At 47.2% G+C, this 21,317-nt stretch overlaps 2 protein-coding genes across 2 annotated transcripts in view; both read left to right on the top strand.

The window, feature by feature from the left end:
- Positions 1-12,761, top strand: part of ZNF592 (zinc finger protein 592) — a 35,997-nt gene extending 23,236 nt beyond the window's left edge. Inside the window, exons 4-9 of the mRNA XM_039557763.1 lie at positions 1,083-1,259; positions 2,030-2,189; positions 4,827-5,105; positions 6,160-6,272; positions 9,660-9,795; positions 10,997-12,761. Coding sequence (XP_039413697.1) covers positions 1,083-1,259; positions 2,030-2,189; positions 4,827-5,105; positions 6,160-6,272; positions 9,660-9,795; positions 10,997-11,506 — 1,375 coding nt within the window. The 3' untranslated portion in view covers positions 11,507-12,761. The remainder of the gene's footprint in view (positions 1-1,082; positions 1,260-2,029; positions 2,190-4,826; positions 5,106-6,159; positions 6,273-9,659; positions 9,796-10,996) is intronic.
- Positions 12,762-13,575: 814 nt separating this feature from the next.
- Positions 13,576-20,575, top strand: SEC11A (SEC11 homolog A, signal peptidase complex subunit). Its single transcript, XM_039557891.1, has 6 exons — positions 13,576-13,700; positions 13,810-13,919; positions 15,516-15,665; positions 19,315-19,434; positions 19,902-19,959; positions 20,104-20,575. Exons 1-6 carry the CDS (start codon positions 13,647-13,649, stop codon positions 20,152-20,154), a joined length of 543 nt encoding a protein of 180 aa, XP_039413825.1. The 5' UTR covers positions 13,576-13,646; the 3' UTR covers positions 20,155-20,575.
- The last annotated feature ends 742 nt before the right edge of the window (positions 20,576-21,317 follow it).

Here is a 21,317-nt window from a genome sequence, read left to right as displayed (position 1 = left end):
GGGAGAACCTGTTCATAAGGTGAGGAGCTTGTCCCTTGTGCATCTCACATCCCACAGGCACAAGGTTGGCCCTTGCATTGGCAGGCTGGGCTCGCCTGCTCTAGCATCTGTACGTGCAGTGCTGGCTTAAGCAGAGTTCCACTGGTGTCATTTTGATGGAATACCCTTGGGAGAGGCTGTTCTGGTCCCAGATCAGCAGAGGTGCACCTATGGGATGGCAAACCCTGCAGCTGCTCTGCTCGAGGCAGGTGAGGGCAGGTGGCTGCATCCTCACATGCCCTTCTAAGTTGGAGCATGGCATCTCTCAGAGCACAGCAGGTAGATCTGGGGAGGAGTGTTAAATGAAGTAAGGTTGCTGGTTGTTGCCATCTTGTGGGAATATCAGGTGTGTGTCTGGAGGAGAGGTGGGCTGGGACCAGAGGGGTGGCCCTGCTCTCCTCTTGGCCTTGTTTTCAGCTGCCGAGAAGAATCCTTTTCTCCTTTCTCTTCCCTGAGCACCCAGGCAGCCCTTCCAAACAAGCACTTTCCAGGCAGCATCTGCATCTTAATGATTTTAATGAGCTTTATCAGTTCCTCGGGTGTTTCTGTTGCTGTTTTCAGTATCTTTGCTGTTGCGATTTTCTGGAGCTCAGTGGAGTAGCAGTTGCTGAAGATTTCTGACTGGATATTCGTGCTCTTTATTTTGTACTGGGGACTAACTGGTATTTGTGCTGCTTTCTGCCACAGGGAGATCTCATCAGGTACTTTTACTTTAGTCCTTCACTTGTGCCTGTGCTGGAATTGGCTTTCACAGGTACAGGGCTGGCATTCTGTTGAACCACATCTTTATTCTTTTTGGGTTGTTTTAGTCTCTGAAGGTTTCTTTTATAGGTCTTGTTTGCTTGTTGCTAACATTTAGCTGTGAGTTTTGCCCCAAATTCCTGTATCTTATTCCTCCTTGACTCTTCTACATTAATATGGAAGAGATTGAACTGATTGAACCAAGGACCCACTGCAGCCTGGTCCTTCCATCTGTGCCGTTCCAGGGGTGTGATGGAAGCGATGCTGTGGCTGTAACTCAGCTCTTTGTCATCCCTCCCCAGGTGCATCCATTGTGGAGTTGTCTTCATGACCCTCGCCATGCTCAAAGTGCACATCCATGAGAAACACTGCGAAGTCTTCCACAAGTGTTCTTTTTGCCCGAAGGCCTTCAAGTCTGCCGACAGCACCATGGCTCACATGGCTAGCCAGCACCCAACAGAGCCTCACAAGACTACTCAGTAAGTGTTTTGGCTTTATCTCTTCTTCTCCTTTGCTGGGTGGCTCCAAGATTCCCCCTTTCACTCAGGTTTTTTTCTGGTTTTGGCTTCTGTCCTTGTATAAGATGATCCATTGCTTTGTCTGCCAGCAGGGGTCTGCTCCAAACCAGAGCATGCTGTCCTTGGTACAAACACAGTCTCCTGGGTAGGAGAGGACTTTGGGCAGGGAAGAACTAAACATCCATAAAAGGAACTTAATTGTCACCTCTTTGTCCAGCAGGCCCACAGTGGCACCTCTGGGTAGATGGCTCCAGGGCAGCTGCTGCATCTGGCACTCAAAGGGAAGAGGAGAGTTATCCCAGGCAGTGTTGCCCCCAAAAATCACTAGAGAGAAGCCTCCTGATTTTTCCACTCTGTAGCTTTTCCCTCCAAGGCTTGAGCTGGTGCCAAAAATCTGTGCTTTAAGGGAGGAACTATGGAAAGGTGGGATTGAAAGCAGTGTGTAGCTGGCTGGTATGCTTTGTGTTTGCTCCCATCTGTGCTCACACACACTGGAGTTATGCATATGCATAGAAGTAAACTTATTTTTAGCAAGCTGTGGTATGTGCCTGAGGCATTTTGTTGTTCTTCCCAGTTGAATTAGTGGTTCAACTGCCCACGTGGGTGTGTGTTGACAATACATGGAGAGCACAGCCCTCCTCAGAAGTCCATCCCTTTCTGGAGTTGCTGAGATAACTTTTTCCATTGTCTTGAGGCAGAGAGACTGAATTTACTTTCTTTAATTGTTTCAGGGTGATCTACAAATGCTCTTGCGAGATGGTCTTTAACAAGAAGAAGCTGCTCCAAGAGCACTTCCTGCAGAACACCAGCAAGTTGTTAGTGGGAGTGTTTAAGTGCCCACAGTGTCAGCTGGTGTATATGCAGAAGCAGCAGCTAATGCAGCACGTTAAGGTAGGTGACTCCCTCCCTTACTGGTGCAAGATCCTGTGTTTTGAGTTCACAGAGAATTTACATCAACCATGTGAGGCAAGTGGTTGAAGAAGTGGAAGATTCTTGAGGAATATCTTAGTGGAAAATATACACTACAGTGATTTACAGGATCTGGAAATGTCAGTGGAGTGGTTTGTGTTAGTTGGCTTAATGCAGGCAGTTCCTCTCATCTAGATGCATTTTAGCTGTATGACAAAAACTTGTTTTTACAGGTAAATCTGTTTGATTTTTTAGCTCTTCTGTTTTCCTAGAACCACAGAAACACAGACTGGTTTGGGTTGGAAGGGACCTTAAAGCCCATTTCATTCTACCCCCTGCAGGGACACCTTCCTCTATCCCAGGTTGCTCCAGGCCATGTCCAATGTGGCCTTGAACACTTCCAGGGATGGGGAGTCCCCAGCCTCTTAAACTGAAAGAAAGTCATTAAATTCATGTGGCAGCTTTATCTTTGGTTGGGAGACAGGAACAATTAATCTCTGCCCACAGTGTTACTGAATTTATATAGTGAAAGCTGCATCTACCATTTTGGGTGCTCACCTGAAGAGCTTTGGCCCCTTTGCAGCTGCCCCAGAGGGAGGTCACATGGCATTTAACAGCCTGATTCTGTGCTGCTCTGAACCACACCGGACTGCACGAGGGGACTGGCAAAGGCAGAAGTGCTTACCCTGGAGGTGCCAGCCTTACAGGTCTGATTACCCCATCCATGTAAAAGTGCCACATTTTTCTGTAATCTTGCTCAGGATATTTTTAAGTTCAGTGTTCAACAACACTCCATGGAAATCCTGTTGGAAGATTTCTCAGTGGCATTCTGAAGAAGGAGCTTGCAGTCTTCTTTCCCTTTGATTAGGAAAAAAAAAAGGATTCTTTTTTTTTTTTAATCAGTGACTTTATTTTTTTTATACTTACACTGCAAAAGCCAGAAGATTTGTTAGCTCATTCCTGAAAGCAAAACCCATTCAAAACTCCTTCTTTGCTCTCTCCCCCATGTCTTTAACTTGGAAATCTGGAAGTGCTTTGCATGCAGTAATGAATTACAATTTGAAGCCCTCCTGTGAAGTCAATGATTACTAATATTGGTGCATTATAGCTAGGAAAATAAAGTTGAGATTAAGGCTGGGACCTTCAAAGAGGTGTTCATCCCCAGTGCTAAAAAGCTGGAGCTGAGATACACACCTTGTGGTTCACTGTCAGATCCCACCCCAGGAACCTGCCTGCAGCAGTTTGTACACCAGCGCCCCGAGATCTTCACCACAAAGCTTTGTCTCTTAACCTCTGAGGTAATTGAAGGCTTTTTGGCTGTGGCAGGGTAGTAATTGCACCCCCCCATCTCCTCTGCAGTCACCTTCATGCAGTAGAGTTTTTAGGAAGGGCTGTCTAGCGTGTGCCTACAAACAAAATAAAGAATCCATGTGCCTCCTCATCTTCCTTGGCTTTAAAGCAGGAGTTAGCTCTGCTCACTGGTATTGATTCTGCAGAGAAATCACTTCATTTTTCCATAATCCTCATTTGTTTTACCCCGGTGGTGTAACAGTGGAGTAATGGGCACTGAAACACTCCAGAGATTTCCAGGTGGGGAGAAAGGTGATGTGTCTGTGTTCCTGAGGAGGTGGCAGTGCTGTGGCTTCTGTGGTCATCAGCTGGGCCAGGTGCAAAGCACACAGACTTCTCAGCTGAGACCTTGTGTTTGGAGATTTGTTTGGTGTCTAACCCACAGAAAGACTTCCAAATGCCTGGGGCTTTTGTGTGTTGAAACTTTACCCGTTATTAATTACTGTGCACAATTAAACCTCTAAATTAGCCTTTTGTGTGGATGAACTGTCGATGTTCCTAATGGGAGTTTCTTGAGGTTTCTTTGGTATGTTGCTGTTTTACTTGCTTTTGCTTTCCCACAGCTCTTCATTTTTAGATTATTTTCCTTCTGTTCGATTTTCTTTGTTAAAATAACTTTTTGGTGGACTTTGGATTTTGGCGTGTTGAATAACCGAAGAGCCTGGAGCCATATTCCTTATAAGGCTGGTTCCTGGCTTTATGCTTGGTCTTCTATGTCAGGAGCAAAGTTTTGAACAGTGAAAAATGTAAATATCAATAGATGGAGAGGAATTGAAGGAAATAGACTTGGAGAAACTTAAAACATTTTCTCTTCCAATCCCTTGAGCAAAGATTAAGCAGCTTTGGAGCCCCCAGGATACCAGCAAACATTTCATTCAGAGCTTACCAAAGCTCTGTGTTTTTAGAGCTTAGGCTCTTGAAATAATGACAATTAAAATTTCTCTTCCATTACATCTTCCCTGTTTAACCAGAGTTCCCAGGGCTTATCCAAAATGCTAAACAGGCAGCACCAAGGAGCGGCTGTTGTCATGTAGGAAACAGAAACAGAAGCTTCATGTTTCTTGGGAAAATCTCTTGTCAGGGAAAGCACTGCAGCAGCTTCTAGGAGAAATGGGAAAACATGCAGGAGCAAGACAACAACGCATTGTTTGGCCAGTGGGGATTTAAATTAGGTATTGAAATAGTAAATAGTGTTCCTTAATAAATAAGGGTGTGAAATATGAATTGTATGTAAATGTTATGTGCATTTCCACTATTACTGTTATACAGGGTGTTCATGGAGTCCCCCAAAATCCTGAAGAGCTCTCAAACTTCCAGCACAAGTCTGAGAAGGCTTCAAGGAACCAGGTTCATACCTCACCAAAGGAGCTTTTGGTAGCCAACGGGACTTCTCACTCTCCTCTGATGAGGAAAGACATGAGGGTGGAAGGACACAATCCTGAATCCAAGTCCAGACTGAGAAGAACTGGTTGGACTTGCAAGGAATGTTCACAGTGGATCCCTGATCGGGAAACCTATGTGTCCCACATGAAGAGAAATCATGGAAGGGTAAGGACTTGGATGAAACACTTGAGCTAGGGAACTGGGGAAGAGCACCAGGCTCCTGCATTCTAGGCCCCTTTGCAGGGCTGTCGGTACAAGAGCTGCAAATCTCAATTTTTTGTGGGTTTCATCCAGCTCAAGCTTTGCATTGCCTTGACCTACTTCTGTCAAGCTAATCCTTGTCGCTGGCAGAACATGGGCCAAGATGCTGTGTGCAGCCAGATTTCTCAGTACTTTGGCATCAGGGCTTCTTGTTTGATACCCTGAGTCACCCAGCCATGAATGGGAATTGGGATCATGGTGTTTGAGTCCTTCTAACTTGATTTGGGGTGGGCTGGGGTGTCCCACTTGATCATGTCCTCACTTCAGGAGAAGAAGATGAGGGCAGACTGAGAATGCTGATTTTTCTCATTTGAATTCCACAGAAGTAGGAAATTGGGCAAATATTTCAGTTTAATACATACACATAATAATTAAACAAGTCTAAGACTTTAACTGGAATGTGCATGCAGGTTATACGAAGGGCTGTAGGAAAATTTTGGAGGAGGCTGTAACAGGCTGGGCAGACTTTTGTAGGGGGATGTAGATATCATACATGGATAACAGGAGGGCCCGTGTGATGCTTTTTAGCAGATGGGCCTTTTCTTGTGCTGAATTATGAGGAGTGAGAAGGGTAAGTGGATTTTTACTTCCTTGGGGTCTTGCTGCCTTCTGGGGCCAAAGGGACCTTCCACTGAGTGAATTCTGCACGGGGTCCAGCAGTGAAATGAACCCACAGGAGAAGCATATATGCAATTCCTAATAAAAAAAATCAATAAAATCAAGCATGTGCTTTAAGTAGTCCTGGTTTTATAAGATCAGTGCTGGTATTACCCAGCTGTTGCGCTGAATCGAAGTGGGATCTCAAAATCTCAGTGATTTCTATCAGTGGAATTACGTATTATGGAAGGGATTTTTTTGCATCTGAGAAGTAATGTCCAGGTGAAGAGCATGGGAATTAGAATCCAGTCAGTGCCTTCCCTGTCCCTGCTGTTCAAAGCTGTTCCTCTTTTCCTGCCAGTCCGTGAAGAGATACCCCTGTCGCCAGTGCGAGCGCTCGTTCAATGCCTCCAACAGCCTGCGCAGACACATCCGCAATAACCACGACACAGCAAAGAAAGTCTACACTTGCTGGTACGTACCCAAGGCCACTTTGCAAACTGCTTTTCAGCAGCAGTCTAATCCTTCAAGTTTGGAAGTTTTAACAGCTTGTGTCTGCTGCTCCTGTCTACTCCAGTCTGTAAGTTACTGAGTGAAAGTGAGGAGAGGAATGTGTTAAACATGAGAGACTTAGTGGCTAAAATAAGACCTTGCTTTTGACTGCTCAGTGAATGTCCTTTGGAAACTTAAGGGAAGGTGTGATTTGAGATCTGCAGGTGCAAAATGAGATTTACTTTGTGCATCGTTGTGAAACAGCCAATAAAATACTGGGCCAGTCTTTCACTGCTTTGTGGTTGGTGTGGTTACGCATCACTCTTGTGCCTTCTCCTTGGGTGCAAAAGGTGTGTAAAATCCTAATGAACCAGGTCTTGCGGTGGCTTTGCAAGGGCAGAACTGACTGCACAGGCTGCAGGGCAATGGAGAATTAATCTTGCTGGAATTGCTTGGGAAGTCACGCCTCAAAGTTGGAAAATGGATCTGAAGACTTCAGACCAGTTATGTAAATCAGTGGTGAATGAAAATCATTGCTGGTGAACATGTTTTAACTGTGGATACAATCTCAGTTCAGGACAAAGCCCAATGCTTATGAATCTGCCTCTAACTGCTACAGAGAAAGTTGTATGCTGAGCAACCATGCAACATTCCTTCCTGTCTCATTCCGAGACATCCTTTTGAGACGGGATTAAAGCACATTTGGATTGAAAAAGAAGTTTGCAGTGATGTAGGTTGGGGGATATTTCAAATTTATCTAAAATTTTGGTTTAATGCAAGAGTTTCTGACATTTGTTGTCACTTCACTGCACTCAAGTTGCTAAAACCTCATCTGAAGAGTACAAGTACATTCCTCAAGTACTGTATTTTTTTGGGCTATCTAGTGAGCCACAATAGCTTTTAGTAAATGGATGCAGCATAGGCATTACCACTGGGAATACATTCCTGAAACATTTTTTCATCCAGGACTTCTAAACTTTCCATTTCTTATAACTGCTCTGACCTGGAACGTCTGGAGGAGATGAAATGGGTGCTCCCATTGTGCTTCATTCAGCTTGAAGTTCATGGGTGATAGTCTTTGGTGTACATTCACCTGATCTGTGTAAATCTGTTCTATCTGGATCAGTTGTTTTTAAAGTGAAATGTTTCAGGATCAAAATGAGCATAAGATGTTACTGGGAAGAAGGATTTGTGTGTGGGAATTCCTGACGGCCTAGGATATGCCAGCCTGCTGTGCATTATCTTGTTACTTTTCAGAACAACACACAACTGTGGATCCACTGGTTCACCCAAGGGGCCATGATCATGCCAGCAGAGAAGACACACCTAGAAAAGCAAGGGAATTGTGGTTGCATTTAATTCTCCAGCTTGTAGTTGCTCCTTCTCAAACTCTGTTGATGAAGTCTTAATTGCACAGTGGTTGTGCTCTCTTCAGTCATTGTAGTGGCAGACTTACTGAAATTGCAGCACTCTGCAGATGAAACCTTTTCCTTGGAATACTGTGCCAGCATCTCCAAGAGCTGCTCTTTGTTTGGATCTGATGTCTCTTGTCCTGTGTTCCATTTGATCCCTCTTAGCTTGTCCAGAGTGCTGTTCTAAAAATCTTACCATCCGGTCTCTGAATTCCTCCCTGACTCTTTTCAGCACTCTGTAAGGCATCACATGTCCGCTGCTCCTTGTTTCTTCTGCTTCTGGTGTCTCTTTTCCTTCTTCCTGTTTGGCATTTTGTATCACTCTCACCTGTTATTCTCTTCAGGGCTTTTGGTGTCTTAACTTCATGTCACCCTCTTCTCCTGGGTTTCCATGTGGAATATGAATAAAATCTGTCATGGATCTGATTACTGACTATTTTTGTGACTCCAGCATGCTTGCTTGTAGGTGACCTCCCTCTGGCTTCTAACGTTCCCAGCTGTGATTTCCCCTTTCTCCCCCTGCCCTGCTTAGGTCTCTGGCTTTGGATAAATTTGTAGGGAGAAACCAGTGCTAGAGGACTTGCTTGAACACTCTCCTGCCATGCTTGTCACTGGAGTAATTCAGGTTAGAAAAGCATCTTTCCCTGCTCACATGAAAAGAATTCTAAGTAAGGGCAAATTGCAAAATACTGTGATGTATTTTGTATTTTCTTTCATAATTCACTTGGTTATTGTTGTAAGATCTTGTTCTTCTTTTCCAAGTCTTAAATACAAACTGTCTGAAACACTTGATTTTCAACATGTTTATTTTTGATAAATACCACTTAATAACCTCTCAGCTTTTCTCCACAAGGGAGAAAAATTCCATCATCATTAAATATTGATTTATCCTCTGAGCAATTCCTGTTAAAACCCAGAAGTACTCAATGAGCACGTCTGCATTTTCACATCATTGCTCACTGTTATTTAATTTCCCTCTAGTTACTGGAAGATCAGTAGGAATCTTCTTCTGTGCTTTCAGAAGATGTCTTTGTTACCCAGAGACACTTCAGCTCCTCTCTGTTGCCCTTAATCCCGTGTTGCTTCTGTCTCAGATGCAATTAGGGCACTTCAGGGGACTCTGGTGTCACTTGTCCTTGCTCAGGTCCACGTGTAGCTGATGGACCTTCACTGTGCTGTGCTGGCAGGCACCAGAACAGCACAGATACTCAGTTTTGGCTTTCTCTGTGCACTTCAGGGGGGCTGGTTTAGATGTCTGCAAGGCCTGGCACTTATTCCAGTAGATCTCAGTCACCCAGGAGCAAAGGTACAGACGGCGCATCCCCTTCACAGCTCCTTTTGAGATGTCAGCCAGCTCTGTGGCAGCTCTGGAGTTGTGCCAGGTTGGAGCATGAAGAGTTACATATAAGTGTCATGTTCATGAGTGCTTCTGCCTAGGTTGTTGGTATGAAAGTTGGAATTTCAGCAGTTCAGTAAGAATTTTAGCTGTGTTTTGGTACCTTCTGGTGGATAGGATGCTGGTTCTCCCTGGTGCTTGGGAGTGCTGAGTGCACGACTGCGTTGTGCCACAGGCCTCCTCGGTGTCACTTGAGTCAGCAGCTCCCTCTGTGTAGGTCTCTCATGTCAGAGTCTGATTTTCTCCTGTATGTTTTCCATCCTGATCATTTATCCTCTGGCACTTGTCACAGGGGGCCTGACCCCCACTAGTCCCTACATTTATTTAGCACTGTAAAGAAGACATGCCCTAGTCTCATTCATGAGCACTGTGACAAGCTCCAAACTGTTCTAGATTTCTCTTGGGGGTAATGTTTTATTATTAAAATGATGCTTTGCTGTGTATTTTGGTAATCTAATGGTATATTACTCACCAGAGTCTGTCTCCAATGACAGCTCTTGGTTTGGCACAGTACAACGAGCAGGTCCTCTAATAAATTGTCTTCTTTTTTTTATTTCCAAGGTACTGCACAGATGAAAATCAGACATTTCCTCAGCCATTCATGCTGGAGAACCACATCAGCCTCATGCACGGCATCAAAAACCCAGACTTATCCCAGATGGCCAAAGCGAAAGCTCCAGAGAGAGACAGAGCAGAAGTAACTGATACCTATTTTCATGGAAAATTAAATGTGCAATTAAATGTACCTGGCCAGTAGCTGTTCATTTGGGGTGTTACATCAAGCCGTGGCCTTGTGCCAGTCAAGCCCTCCCATCCATAGGGCAGATTTCCTTCCCTCACTCAGTTCCATCCAGCCTGATTCCCTCTGGCAGAGTCAGGGTCAGCAGTGTGAGCGCAGCTGAGCTGCACCAGGACAACATATCTTGCATTTCTCAAGATTTGCTTGCTGTGTTTTACTGGTGTTTATTCAGTCTACTTTGTAATTTAAGTTTGTTATTACCCTTGTTTTCCCCTGGTACCCCGTTCATGAGCATGGCACATTTTTCTTCTTTCTCCCTTATTTTTTCTGCTAGTTATAAAAGATTTATTTTCTGTTTTAAAATACTTGCTAGATGAGAACCTATGAGAACTGCATTTTCTTAAATAGGAATGTATAATTTTGTATAGTGTATGTAACTGTTCTACTGATTTTGTTTTGGATTGGAGTGGAGGGTTGGCTGTTTGGGCTTCTTTGCTCCATTTATTTTAAAAATACACATTTTGCATATTACCACAGGGACATATTCAAGCAAGCCATCCTCATGGGAGAAGAAACTGGAGGATTCTAAGAGGGGATGAGTTACTGGGGGATGCCACTAAGACAAAGTCTGAGTGGAGGGGAGGCTGTTCAGAGTTAAATCTGAGAAGTGTTGTCTGGGCTGATGATGACCCCTGTGTCCCCCAGCCGTCCCTCTTCTGTGGGCTCCTCCTTCCCACACCAAGTCTAACTTGTTCCCACACCAAACCAAATTTTTACCCAGAGAGGTTGTGGCTGCCCCATCCCTGGAAGTGTCCAGCACCAGGTCAGGGCTTGGAGCCACCTGGGATAGTGGAAGGTAGGGTGTGGAACTGGAAGGGCTTGAAAGTTTTTCCAACCCAAACCATTTCATGATGCCGTGATTCTAAACTATTTCCCCATCATGTTTCTGCCCAGCCAGCATCTCCCAGCGTTGCAGGACAGCAGTTGAAATCCTGTGCACCGGGTGAGGTGTTTGGGTATGGGTAGGGAAGGGAATGCACCAGGAATCCCTAGGCATGACTTCACCCTCAGGCATCTTCAGACATGCATGTGGATTTTAGCACTTACTCTTCCGTGGGTTCAAATGACAAAGTAACTTTTTAATCTTATTTTTTTTAAGGCAAAGTCTCCAAAGAGGATGGCACTGGATGAGCTGGGTCAGGGAGAGAGCACTGCAGGTTTGGATGCGCCGCCAGCCAAAAAACTGAAAGCGCCGTGGAAATGCGCAAAGTGCGGCTTTGAGACGGACATGCAGCCTGAGTTCCAGGAACACATACCTCGGCACAAGACCGACAGCTCCACCTTCCAGTGCTTGTTCTGCGGCCTGTGCTACACCTCCCACATCTCTCTGAACAGACACCTCTTCATTGTTCATAAAGTCAAAGATGAGGAGGATGAGGAGGAAGAGGAGGAGGAGGAGGAGGAAGATGAAAGGGAGAAGTTACAAATGGAGATGGGTGAGAATGGACACAAGGACTACAATGGCGAGTTGAACACTTCGGTGGAAGAGGAAAACAAATACAAAGAGTGCAAAAGTGACTCAGCTCTTTGTGAGCACAGTCAGACATGTGGCGTAGAAGGCCCCAACAGCACCTCACAGAACAATCACTCAAAGTCTCTTAAGACTTAAAAACAAGAAAAAAAAAGCCCTTTTGGTTGGTTGGGAGTTTTTTGTTAGGGGGTTTCTACTCAAACTACAGGGTGGGGATGGGGCAAATCTTTGAAATATTCTGTTGATTTCTTGGGATGGACATTGCTTTCCGTTAACTCCTATTTGTAAGGGAAATTCAAAACACAAAAAAACAAAACCAACCCTGCCATTGCATCCTAAGCACTAACTCTCTGCCAGCCCAGAGAGGTGAAAAGGGAAAGCAGGGCCAGAATCCTTGGTGGAGCTTGGCCAAATCCTGAGGATCCAGGAGCACTTTGCAGCTGTAGTTTCCTTCAGACGAGCTCTCCTCCTTCGAGTGTGCACTGCCTCAGCCTCTGCCCAGAGCCCCAGCCTTGCCTTCCCAATCTCCCTTTCTTTCTCCTTCTATTTATGGCTTCTTTTTTCTCTCCCCATCCTGCCTTTGTGTTACTCATTTTAACTCATAACACTGGCTCGGCCAAACGCACTTGTCAGGGTTGTGCTGGCTGATCCGGGATCTGCGTTACACGGGATGGGTTTGAGCTGTAAGTTGTGCTGATTATTCTTTAGTTGCCCAAATAACAACATTCTTTTCCAAAACACAGTATAATGAAATGTCTTGGACCTGAATCATCCTCAAAAGAGGATTTTGTAGCCCCAGTCCTCCTGGTGAGTACCGTGTTTAGGAGGGCCTGGTTCCCTCCGGGACATGTTGGCCATCTGTCTGTGGAGCTGCGCTGCTGGAAGCCATTCCGGGGTGGGTGCTGCCAGGCCCGGCGCTCAGTGGCTCATCCCAGTGGGAAGCTCAGATTGGCACCATCGCCAGAAAGGGATAACATCCCCCATCTCATCAGTGGGGTCAACTGGAGTGAAATTATTCTGGAACTCCTGATGTGTCAGTGCCAGGGCTCCCTGACAGCTCGTTTTGAGGGGAGGGGAGCAGAGCACAGCCCACAGAGGCGTTGAAACCGGTGGGAGGCACCGTCCTGTGGTGCGGCAGGGGCTGGCGCTCCGTCAGTAGCTCCGTAACTCCTCTCCTGCTGCGGCTCAGCGTTACCCATCCTTTAGGAGATGTTTCTTTCCATGTAGTCACATTGACTCTCTCTTTCCTCCCTCATTTCCTGTCATACCCATGCTTTGTGTAATATAATTACCTTCTATACCATTATTTTTTTCATTCTGTTGAGCCAGAACTCCACTCGTTATTGTTTACTCTGACAATGTTTAAATAATTTAAGAACTATTTATCTCCTTGCTTGGGCTTGTCACCATCTGGTCTTGCGGTGCTTGGATGCAGCCTGTTTGGGCTGTCTGGATGTGGGATCGTGTGTTTGTTGGATGAGTAGAGTTCGGATGTGAGGTGTTGGTTGGATGTGGTGTGTCGGTAGGATGGGGAATTGGGTGGGTGGGGTGTCAGATGGGGGTGTAGATTAGATGAGATGTTGGGTGAATGGGGTGTCAGGTGGATGGGTGTCGGGTGTTGGTTGGATAAGGGTTTGGTTCAATGGGTGTTGGCCAAATGGGGTGTTCACTGGATGGGGCACTGATGGAAGAGACATCGATGGAATTGGGCATTAGTTGGATAGCTTTTGGTTGGGTGGGGCATCGCTTGCATGTGGTGTTTCAGTTGGATGGGTGATTTGTCGATAGTGGGGTGTTGGTTGGAGGGGGTGCTTTGTTGGACGTGGGGCGGCGGCTGGATGGGGGTGTGGAGCTGGATGCGGGTGTTGGGTGCGTGGGGCGCTCTCTCGGGTGCGGGTGAGCCGCGGCTCCGTTCCGGCTGCGGCTCCACGGCCGGGTGACCCTGGAGCCTCTTCCCGGGGCCTCCTCCCGGAGCCGCCCTCCCCGAGCTCCTCCGGGAGCTCCCCCCGAGCTGCCCCCGGAGCCGCCCCCCGGGGCCTCCCCCCGAGCTCCCCCTGGGACCTTCCCCCGGGGCCTCCCCCCGAGCTCCCCCTGGGACCTTCCCCCGGAGCCCCCCCCGGGGCCTCCCCCCGAGCTCCCCCTGGGACCTTCCCCCGGAGCCGCCCCCGGAGCCGCCCCCGGAGCTCCTCGGGCTCCGCGCGCGGGGCGGAAGCGGCGGTGACGTGTCCGCGCGGGCGGAAGCGGAATCGGGGCCGTGCGAGCGGCGGCGGCGGCGGCGATGATGCTGTCGCTGGACTTTCTGGACGATGTGCGGCGTATGAACAAGCGGCAGGTGCCGGAGGGGCCAGGGGGGCCGGGGGGGAAAACCGAGCGGGCGGACGGGGCCGGTCCGCCCTGCCGTGCGGTGGCGGCGGGGCCTGACCGACCCCCTTCCCCCCCAGCTGTACTACCAGGTGTTGAACTTCGGCATGATCGTGTCCTCCGCCCTCATGATCTGGAAGGGGCTCATGGTGGTGACGGGCAGCGAGAGCCCTATCGTGGTGGTGCTGAGGTCAGTCCCGGGGTGCGGGGTCTCAAACTCCACAGGGATGGGTCAGATGGAGGCTCCGGCCACAGCCCCAGCAGGCGAGAAGCTCCTTAGGAATCCAGGCTCAGGAAGAGCGAGGGAAGAGGGAGCGGGAAGAAGCAGCATCTCACCTTGCTCTGTCAGCCGGCTGGGTTGGGCTGAGAGGGCTGGTAAAAAAGAGGGAGAGGGACTTTACATCCGGGCAGGTGTGACGGGACAATGGCTTCCTGCTGCCGGAGGGCAGGGTTAGATGGGTCACTGTGAAGAAATCCTTCCCTGTGAGGACAGCGAGGCCCGGGCACAGGGTGCCCAGAGCAGCTGTGGCTGCCCCATTCCTGGAAGTGTCCAAGGCCAGGCTGGACAGGGCTTGGAGCAACCTGGTCTAGTAGAAGGTGTCCCTGCCCATGGCAGGGGGTGGAATGGGATGATCTTTAAGGTCCCTTCCAACCCATCTGTGATGATTCAATGACTGTCCATTATAGAGGTGGTCCTGAGCTTAAGGGTTGTCACTGTGTCACTGGGTGTTTTGGGTGTCACACATTGTCCTTACAGTAGTGCCCTACAGTGGTACCACCGGTGTTACTCCCACCCTGCTGCTGCCTGGGACAAATTCCCTGGGCTGCCACTGGATGCTGGCACGGATATTGCACCTGCTCTGTGGCCACGCTGGCCTTTCCTGTGTGTTTCTGTGTCAGTGTTCATGATGTAGAAAATGCTGTAATGCCATGACCAAGTGCCACTTACAGAACTCCCTCCTGATGTGAAGCACAGGGCAGATGTTTCCTGCTGTTTCTCTCAGTGAGTGAGACGGGGCTGTGAGGTCACATCCCCTCTTCGGTGATATGATGGGCGGTTCTGAACAGCAGCTGCTGTGCTCTGTGAAGGTGAAACACAAATGCATGCAGTACTTAAAGTTCATTGTTCTGTTTTGCATTATTTATGTGGAATTAGGAAGGATAAGTAGTTGGTAACAATTGCCATTTACAAGACAGAAGAAAAATAACTTGACTCGTGGTGCCTGAAATGAGATCATTAAGCAAAGCAATGAATCACAGTAACAAATTTTTGGCAAGTCCCTGTGTCTGTTTCAGATGGGAATGCAAGAGCCTGATGTTTTCAGTGCTTTGTTTCTGATGGTAATCTATCTATCTGCAAAAAATAAATGAAATTTAAAAAAGCTTCCCAGCATTACAGAGCTGCCAGCATTGCCCTGCCAGTGGTGAGCTCAGAAATCCAAAGGTAGTGTTTGTCTTCAGCTTTTTGCTTATTAAGAAAACTTTTCCCTTTGGATGTGCTTGTAACACCAGTGCTCTTCTCCCAGCAAATCCAAACTGCTGGCAGCACGGTGATTGAAAACCTGATTGCAATAGAGGTTACACGGTTGCGTAGTCTCCAAGGTGGTTTTATCAGAAGCTCTTCATCAAGGTTTCAGCCTGGTCTTGAACACTCCCAGGAATGGGGTATCCACAGCTTCTCTCTCTCACTGAGGTTCTTGTGAGATTATTCTTAAGGGACCATAAACTCTGAAACCTGGTACTGAGTGTTTAAATATTGTTCAATTGTTCCTCTCCTCTCTTTCAGTGGGAGTATGGAGCCTGCTTTCCACAGAGGAGATCTCCTGTTCCTCACGAACCGAATTGAAGATCCAATCAGAGTGGGAGAAATAGTCGTCTTTAGGATAGAAGGAAGGGAAATTCCTATAGTCCATCGCGTCCTGAAAATCCATGAGAAGTATGTTAAGAATCTGGGGGGGTTCTACTGCTGATATTTCCCTAACTGGTATTATTCTTCATCATCTTGGGTAAACAAGTGGGTGGGATGTCAATCATAGATATCCAGGTGCTGTCGGAAGTAACACAAAAGTTTCAGACAGACAAAATCTGTCCTCCTTGGTTTACTTGTAAAGATCATCCAGTAGAAGGCACAAGCTGGGAGTCTGTGCCAGTGCCCTGGGCACTCCAAACTGTAGAATCATGGAATTGTTAGGGTTGGAAGGGACCTTAAAGCCAGTCTCATTCCACCCCCTGCCATGGGCAGGGACACCTTCCACCATCCCAGGTTGCTCCAAGCCCCGTCCAACCAGGCCTTGGACACTTCCAGGGATCCAGGGGCAGCCACAGCTGCTCTGGGCACCCTGTGCCAGGGCCTCGCTGTCCTCACAAGGAACAATTTCATCCTAATAGCCCATCTATCCATGGCAGTAGGAAGCCATTCCCCCTTGTCCTGTTACTTCAGGGCCCTTGTTTGAAGTTCCTCTCCAGCTCTCTTGGAGCCCATTTAGGCACTGGAAGGCTGACACCACTTACTGTCTCCTGTGCCATCCTGTCTGTCCCGAGCTGCTGTGCTGCCTGCTGTAGTGTGGCTGCGTCTGTGTGTGAAGCGACTCTTGTTTGTGGGGCATAGCTGTGGCAGAAGGGTGTTTTGTGTGTAGCATGTGTTATTTTAGAGCTTGTCTCTATGGTCCTGGTCTTTGCTGTCATGCAGACTCAGGGGCTTTCATCTCCCTAGAAAGTTGTGTTGTTATCCTTGGAGTCTTCATATACTGTTCACTCTCAGCACTGGGCAGGTTGTGTGTGTGAAGGAATGGAACAGGCATTGATTTCATGGCTGAACAGGGCTTAGTTTTCCAACCAAGGCTTCCACTGCAGTTATGAGCTTTCCTGTTTTGCTGGATGGAACTGTGGCCTCTCCAGACCAGTCTGGGGAGATACGAGCCAACCATGTGAGCTGTTTGAGTGAAAACTGAATCTTGAACCGAATCGCTGATTCTTCATGGCAGCTCTGAGAGGCAACAGCTGGTTGGGGTCCCAGCATCTGTTTCTGCTGAGTAAATGTTTTCTGAAGTGAGCTGGAGCTGTACCAGGTGGCATCTGAGGATTCAGAGTGGAGAGGTCAATGGGATGGAGAGGGTCCCTTTCCCTGTGGAACATCCTGGCCAGTTGTCTGGTCCAGCTCGAGGGGGACCGGCACATAAATGCACAGATGGAATCCTGGCTCTGAGGGAACGGTGCCTCTCCCAGCAGGCAAAGCACATTCTTTGTTGTTCAGATTTATTCTGTACCCAGAACTTTGAACAATGTAGGTTTTCAAAGTGCTGTTCTTTGATACCACTAATTTAAAAATAATGTCAGTTTATGCTCTGAATTTGATACCTAATGTTGCACGAGCACTTTCTGTGATGTTGTGGGAACTCTTTCAAGTGAAATGCAGTTTTCCTCCTCCCCTGTGCAGCATTTTCTCTCCAGATGTTGCCCACCCTTCTTTTTTTGCCTGGCTCTATCTCTAGATATTAGGGTATCCAGCACTATTTCTTGTTGAAATGTAACAGGGCTGTAGTGCCAATCCTGGAAAGGTGAAACCATTCTGCAGTATTGTAGGTTTCATTTAACTGAAGCAACCAAACACAAACCTGATCTTTTTACTGGGAGTGATAAAATGAAAAACCCATACTGCAACCTGAACCTGGGAGCTGAAAGCAGGATTTGGGTATCAGTTGCTTCTTTCACTACTTAAAGAATAATTTTCTAGTGCCAGTTCAGAAGTGAAAAGTCTCTGCAGAAGCTGACAGGAGTGTCAAAATGCAGGAAAACAGAAACAGTGCTCTCTGTGATTTTGGGGCAACTCAGGCCCCAGTTCACATCAGTATTGGGTCAGTGATAAAATGTCTGTTACTCGCTGGCCTTTTCTTTTTGTTTCAGCCCAAAATTGAATTAATTCTTCATTACTAACACAGAGTCTGCCATCCAAATCTACTTAGTGGTTTTGGAGCAGGGCAGCCAGACCAGACTTCAGTCACCTCACACAGTAGAGAAGCACACCATGGGCTTCTCGTGCCACGTCATGACAGAGCCTTGACTCTGCTCAATAAGATGCTGCACTCCTACACCTTCACTCTTCAGAGCTAAACTACATTATCTGCACCTTTGGGGATCTTTATCTTTTCCCAGACAGTGTCTCTAAGCTCCCAGCGTGTTTGTTGTTCCCACACAAGCCAGATGTGCTTTGGAGAAAGAGCTGTGGGTTTTTTCCCTTCTTCCTTTCCACGCTTCTCTTGTCAAGGAACCTGTTGGTGTTCAGGCATGATGACAACAGCCTGAGCTCCACAGAGCTGCGTGCTTTTGTGTTCTGCATTCTATCTGTCATTTCTGTGAGAGCTGAGGTTCAAGCACTGAGGACACTCCTGCTCAGCACCTGCCTGCAGGTGCCACAGGAAGGTGACAGTGGCCAATCCCTGAGTAGTGGCATGAGCTGCTGTCCAGCATCTGAATGGGAATGGCTGGGAAAGGATCTATAAAGCTTTTTCCTGGTCAAAGCAAAGATTCATCTGCTCCAGGATCCCATTTCTGGCAAGCTAATTAATTCATCTCAAGATGAATTAAAGACTAGAGAGAGTATGTAGTGATAATTGCCCTGTTTTCTGCAGGTTACAATTTCAAGCACAAAGTCCTGGTTCCTTATGAATAGCCTAATGTCCTCTTTTACATGGAGTATCTGGTCAATTTTTGAGCCAATGTAATTTTTTGCCAACCAAACTACCTTTGCAGAGAGACGTGGTTTAGTTTGCACTGTGGCTATTTCTGCATACCTTCTCTGCCTGGTTTTACCCCGTTACTTCTGAGCTCCTTTGGGTACCCTCTGGCTCTTGCATTAGAAGAGACAATGAAAAGCTATTTGACTGTTGCTGTCATTTGTGGTGGACTATGTCATATCTTCCATCAGTTCTGCCTTTTCCAGGCTAAAGAGTCCTGGTCTCTAGTTTCTTGTGTAGAAGTGGTTCCAGACCTTGTTAATCATTTCTCAACCTTTGCTAGTTCTTCTCTCTATTGCAGAAAAGGATCTGGGGGGCTCAGCACTGCCCAGAGCATTCCAGATGTAGGCACATCGTGAGTTCATGCAGTGTCATCATGGTACTATTTGTTTTTTTTCTGTCCCCCTTTCCTAATCAGTTCTAAGTTTCAGCTTGCTTCTGCCCACTGCTGAGTAGAGCTGTGTGCTTCAATCCCAGCCTCTCCTTTTGTGTGGTAGTAGGGAGACCAGAACCCAACATTTGTGTGAAGCAAGAGAAGCATCAACACAAGATGGGTCAAAAGCCAAGAGGCAATAGCTGCATCTGCACTAGAAACAGCTCGTCTTGCTGGTTCTGTACTGAAACTCTGCTGGAAAGCTTGGCTGGGGCCAGAATTCATTCTTCCCATGGCAGTTTTTCCAAACCATCTGCTTTCTGCTGCATTTGACAGAATTTCCCTCTTTTATCCTGCTTGAATTGTAGGATATGGTTGCTTCTAGTGCCCTTGTGTTGGTCTCCCCGTGCTTGTTGTAGAACTTTGAAGCTTTGAACAAGTTTCTGTCCTGCCTTACCTGGCTGTCCTGTCTTTACCAGGCAAAACGGAGACATCAAATTTCTGACAAAGGGAGACAACAATGCTGTAGATGACAGAGGGCTCTACAAACAGGGGCAGCACTGGCTGGAGAAGAAGGACGTAGTAGGACGAGCGAGAGGGTGAGTGAAGTTGAAAATGATGAGGCTTTTCCCACTGCTGTCCCCCAAAGCCATCTGGTAAATCCCCCTTGTGTCGAGCTGTCCCTGTTGGGTTTTTTAACCTGCCTGAGAGTGTGGAGAGTTCAGTTCTTAGTTTGGCTTAAGCAAAGGCATCAAGTTGTGAGCTGCATCCTGAGATGTTGCTGCTGGATGGACACGGATGTAAGGGTAGCATGGGCTCAGATTTGATCAGAATTGTCATCAGATTTACCCTGGGAGGCTCAGCATTTGCAGGCAGGTGAAATCTGAACCAGGCAGAGGCTGAAACACACTCTGGGGCTGGTTGTCACTCAGCCCCACTGCCACAGCCACCCTGCTCAGGAGGAACAAGTCCCCAGCCCGTTGACTGCAACCCTCGGGATGCTTGAGTGACTCTCCCTCTGCACCCTGGAATAGTGTTTGTTTTAAGAAAACCTTTATTCTTGTAGATTTGTGCCCTATATTGGAATAGTGACTATCTTAATGAACGATTATCCAAAATTTAAGGTAAGATCTCTTCCATTTCCTGCCTGCTTTTACCACCTCAGCTAAAATTCCTTCATGAGAACAGGGGCAGAACCCTGTGCCCTGTGCATTTGCTTCTGTAGATGTGAGTGTGCACTCCTGTGTCTCCTCTTCTCTCTCTTGCAGTATGCAGTCCTCTTTTTGCTGGGTTTATTTGTGCTGGTCCATCGAGAGTAGTCCCTTGCACTGAACTACGAGGTGAAGGTGCCATGGATTTTTCTAGACGAACGTTTTAAGTAGCTGATGGTCTGATGTGCCAGGAGAAAGAAGAAAACATGCATTTCAAAGCTTCTTGCCAGTTTGGGTTTGTTTTGGTTTTTACTGCGTAAGGGCGAATGTTTGTCACAGTATTTCCAATGGTTTGTCATATTTTAGCCTTTTTAGTGAATTTTTATATTAAAAGTTTGAGCCAAACTGTTTAGTGCTTGTACTTTGAAGCTGAGCTTCCTCTCCAAGTGCCTCTGGGACTGTGTCCTGAGTCTGTGCCTGGCTGGGCCAGGTGCCCCCTCCCTGTGCTGACTGAACTGTCCCATGGTGAGCTGTGGCCGTGACGGTTTTTTTCCAATTCAGAACTGGAATAAAGATTTTGCCTCTTGCCAGGTTCTTTGTTATTGCCCTGATGAGAGCAGTCTCCTTGCCCAGGTTCTGGGGGATACCTGGGCTTTGCTCTTGCACGCTCACTCCTAGAGCCACCATCTAACTTGTCCTCTCTTCACAGAGCAGTAGCAGCTGCTGCTCTCATCTCTTTTTGGAGAGTAATCTGTCCTGAGCTGTAGATTGTTTAATATTTCTGTGTTTCTGTAAATCACATTGAAATGATCTGCTTAAAGACTGCAAGGTGTTTGGGGCAGGAGATGGCAAAGAATTTCTTTGTGCACTAGGTAACAGAAGGTTTGAGATAGGAAATACCCACAGCTGTTTGGCAGGGATGATTTAGCAGGATGCAATAATAAAAATTGCTGGATTTTGGAAAAGGGTTTCATGTCTCCAGCTGGCCACATCTCACAGCTCACCTGAAAGCTACAGGCTGCCCTGAGGTCTGAAATAAAAAACCCTCTAGTCAGCACATGCAGCAGCTGTTTTTTCTGAGCTTCTCATTCAGGCTAGTGATCCTGCTGGTGGAGGTGTCTGAGAGAGCCCAGGGAAGGAGGTGCAAGGCAGCGATGCTGCATTTTGTCAGCTCTTCTCCATGACTGCTCCAGGATTCCAGAGCAACAGGAATCATTGCAGGTGGTCACTGCAGCCACGCACACAGCTTGTATAAAGCAAAAGCAGTCAGGAAAAGCAAGGACAAACCCCAGTGGGGTGTTTATGGCTGTTTGCAGTTTCTTGCATATGTC

The sequence above is a fragment of the Corvus cornix genome, chromosome 10 (assembly GCF_000738735.6).
Source record: "Corvus cornix cornix isolate S_Up_H32 chromosome 10, ASM73873v5, whole genome shotgun sequence".
Taxonomy (NCBI): domain Eukaryota; kingdom Metazoa; phylum Chordata; class Aves; order Passeriformes; family Corvidae; genus Corvus; species Corvus cornix.
The sequence above is the reverse complement of the archived record's forward strand: the minus strand, read 5'-3'. Positions and strand labels throughout refer to the sequence as shown.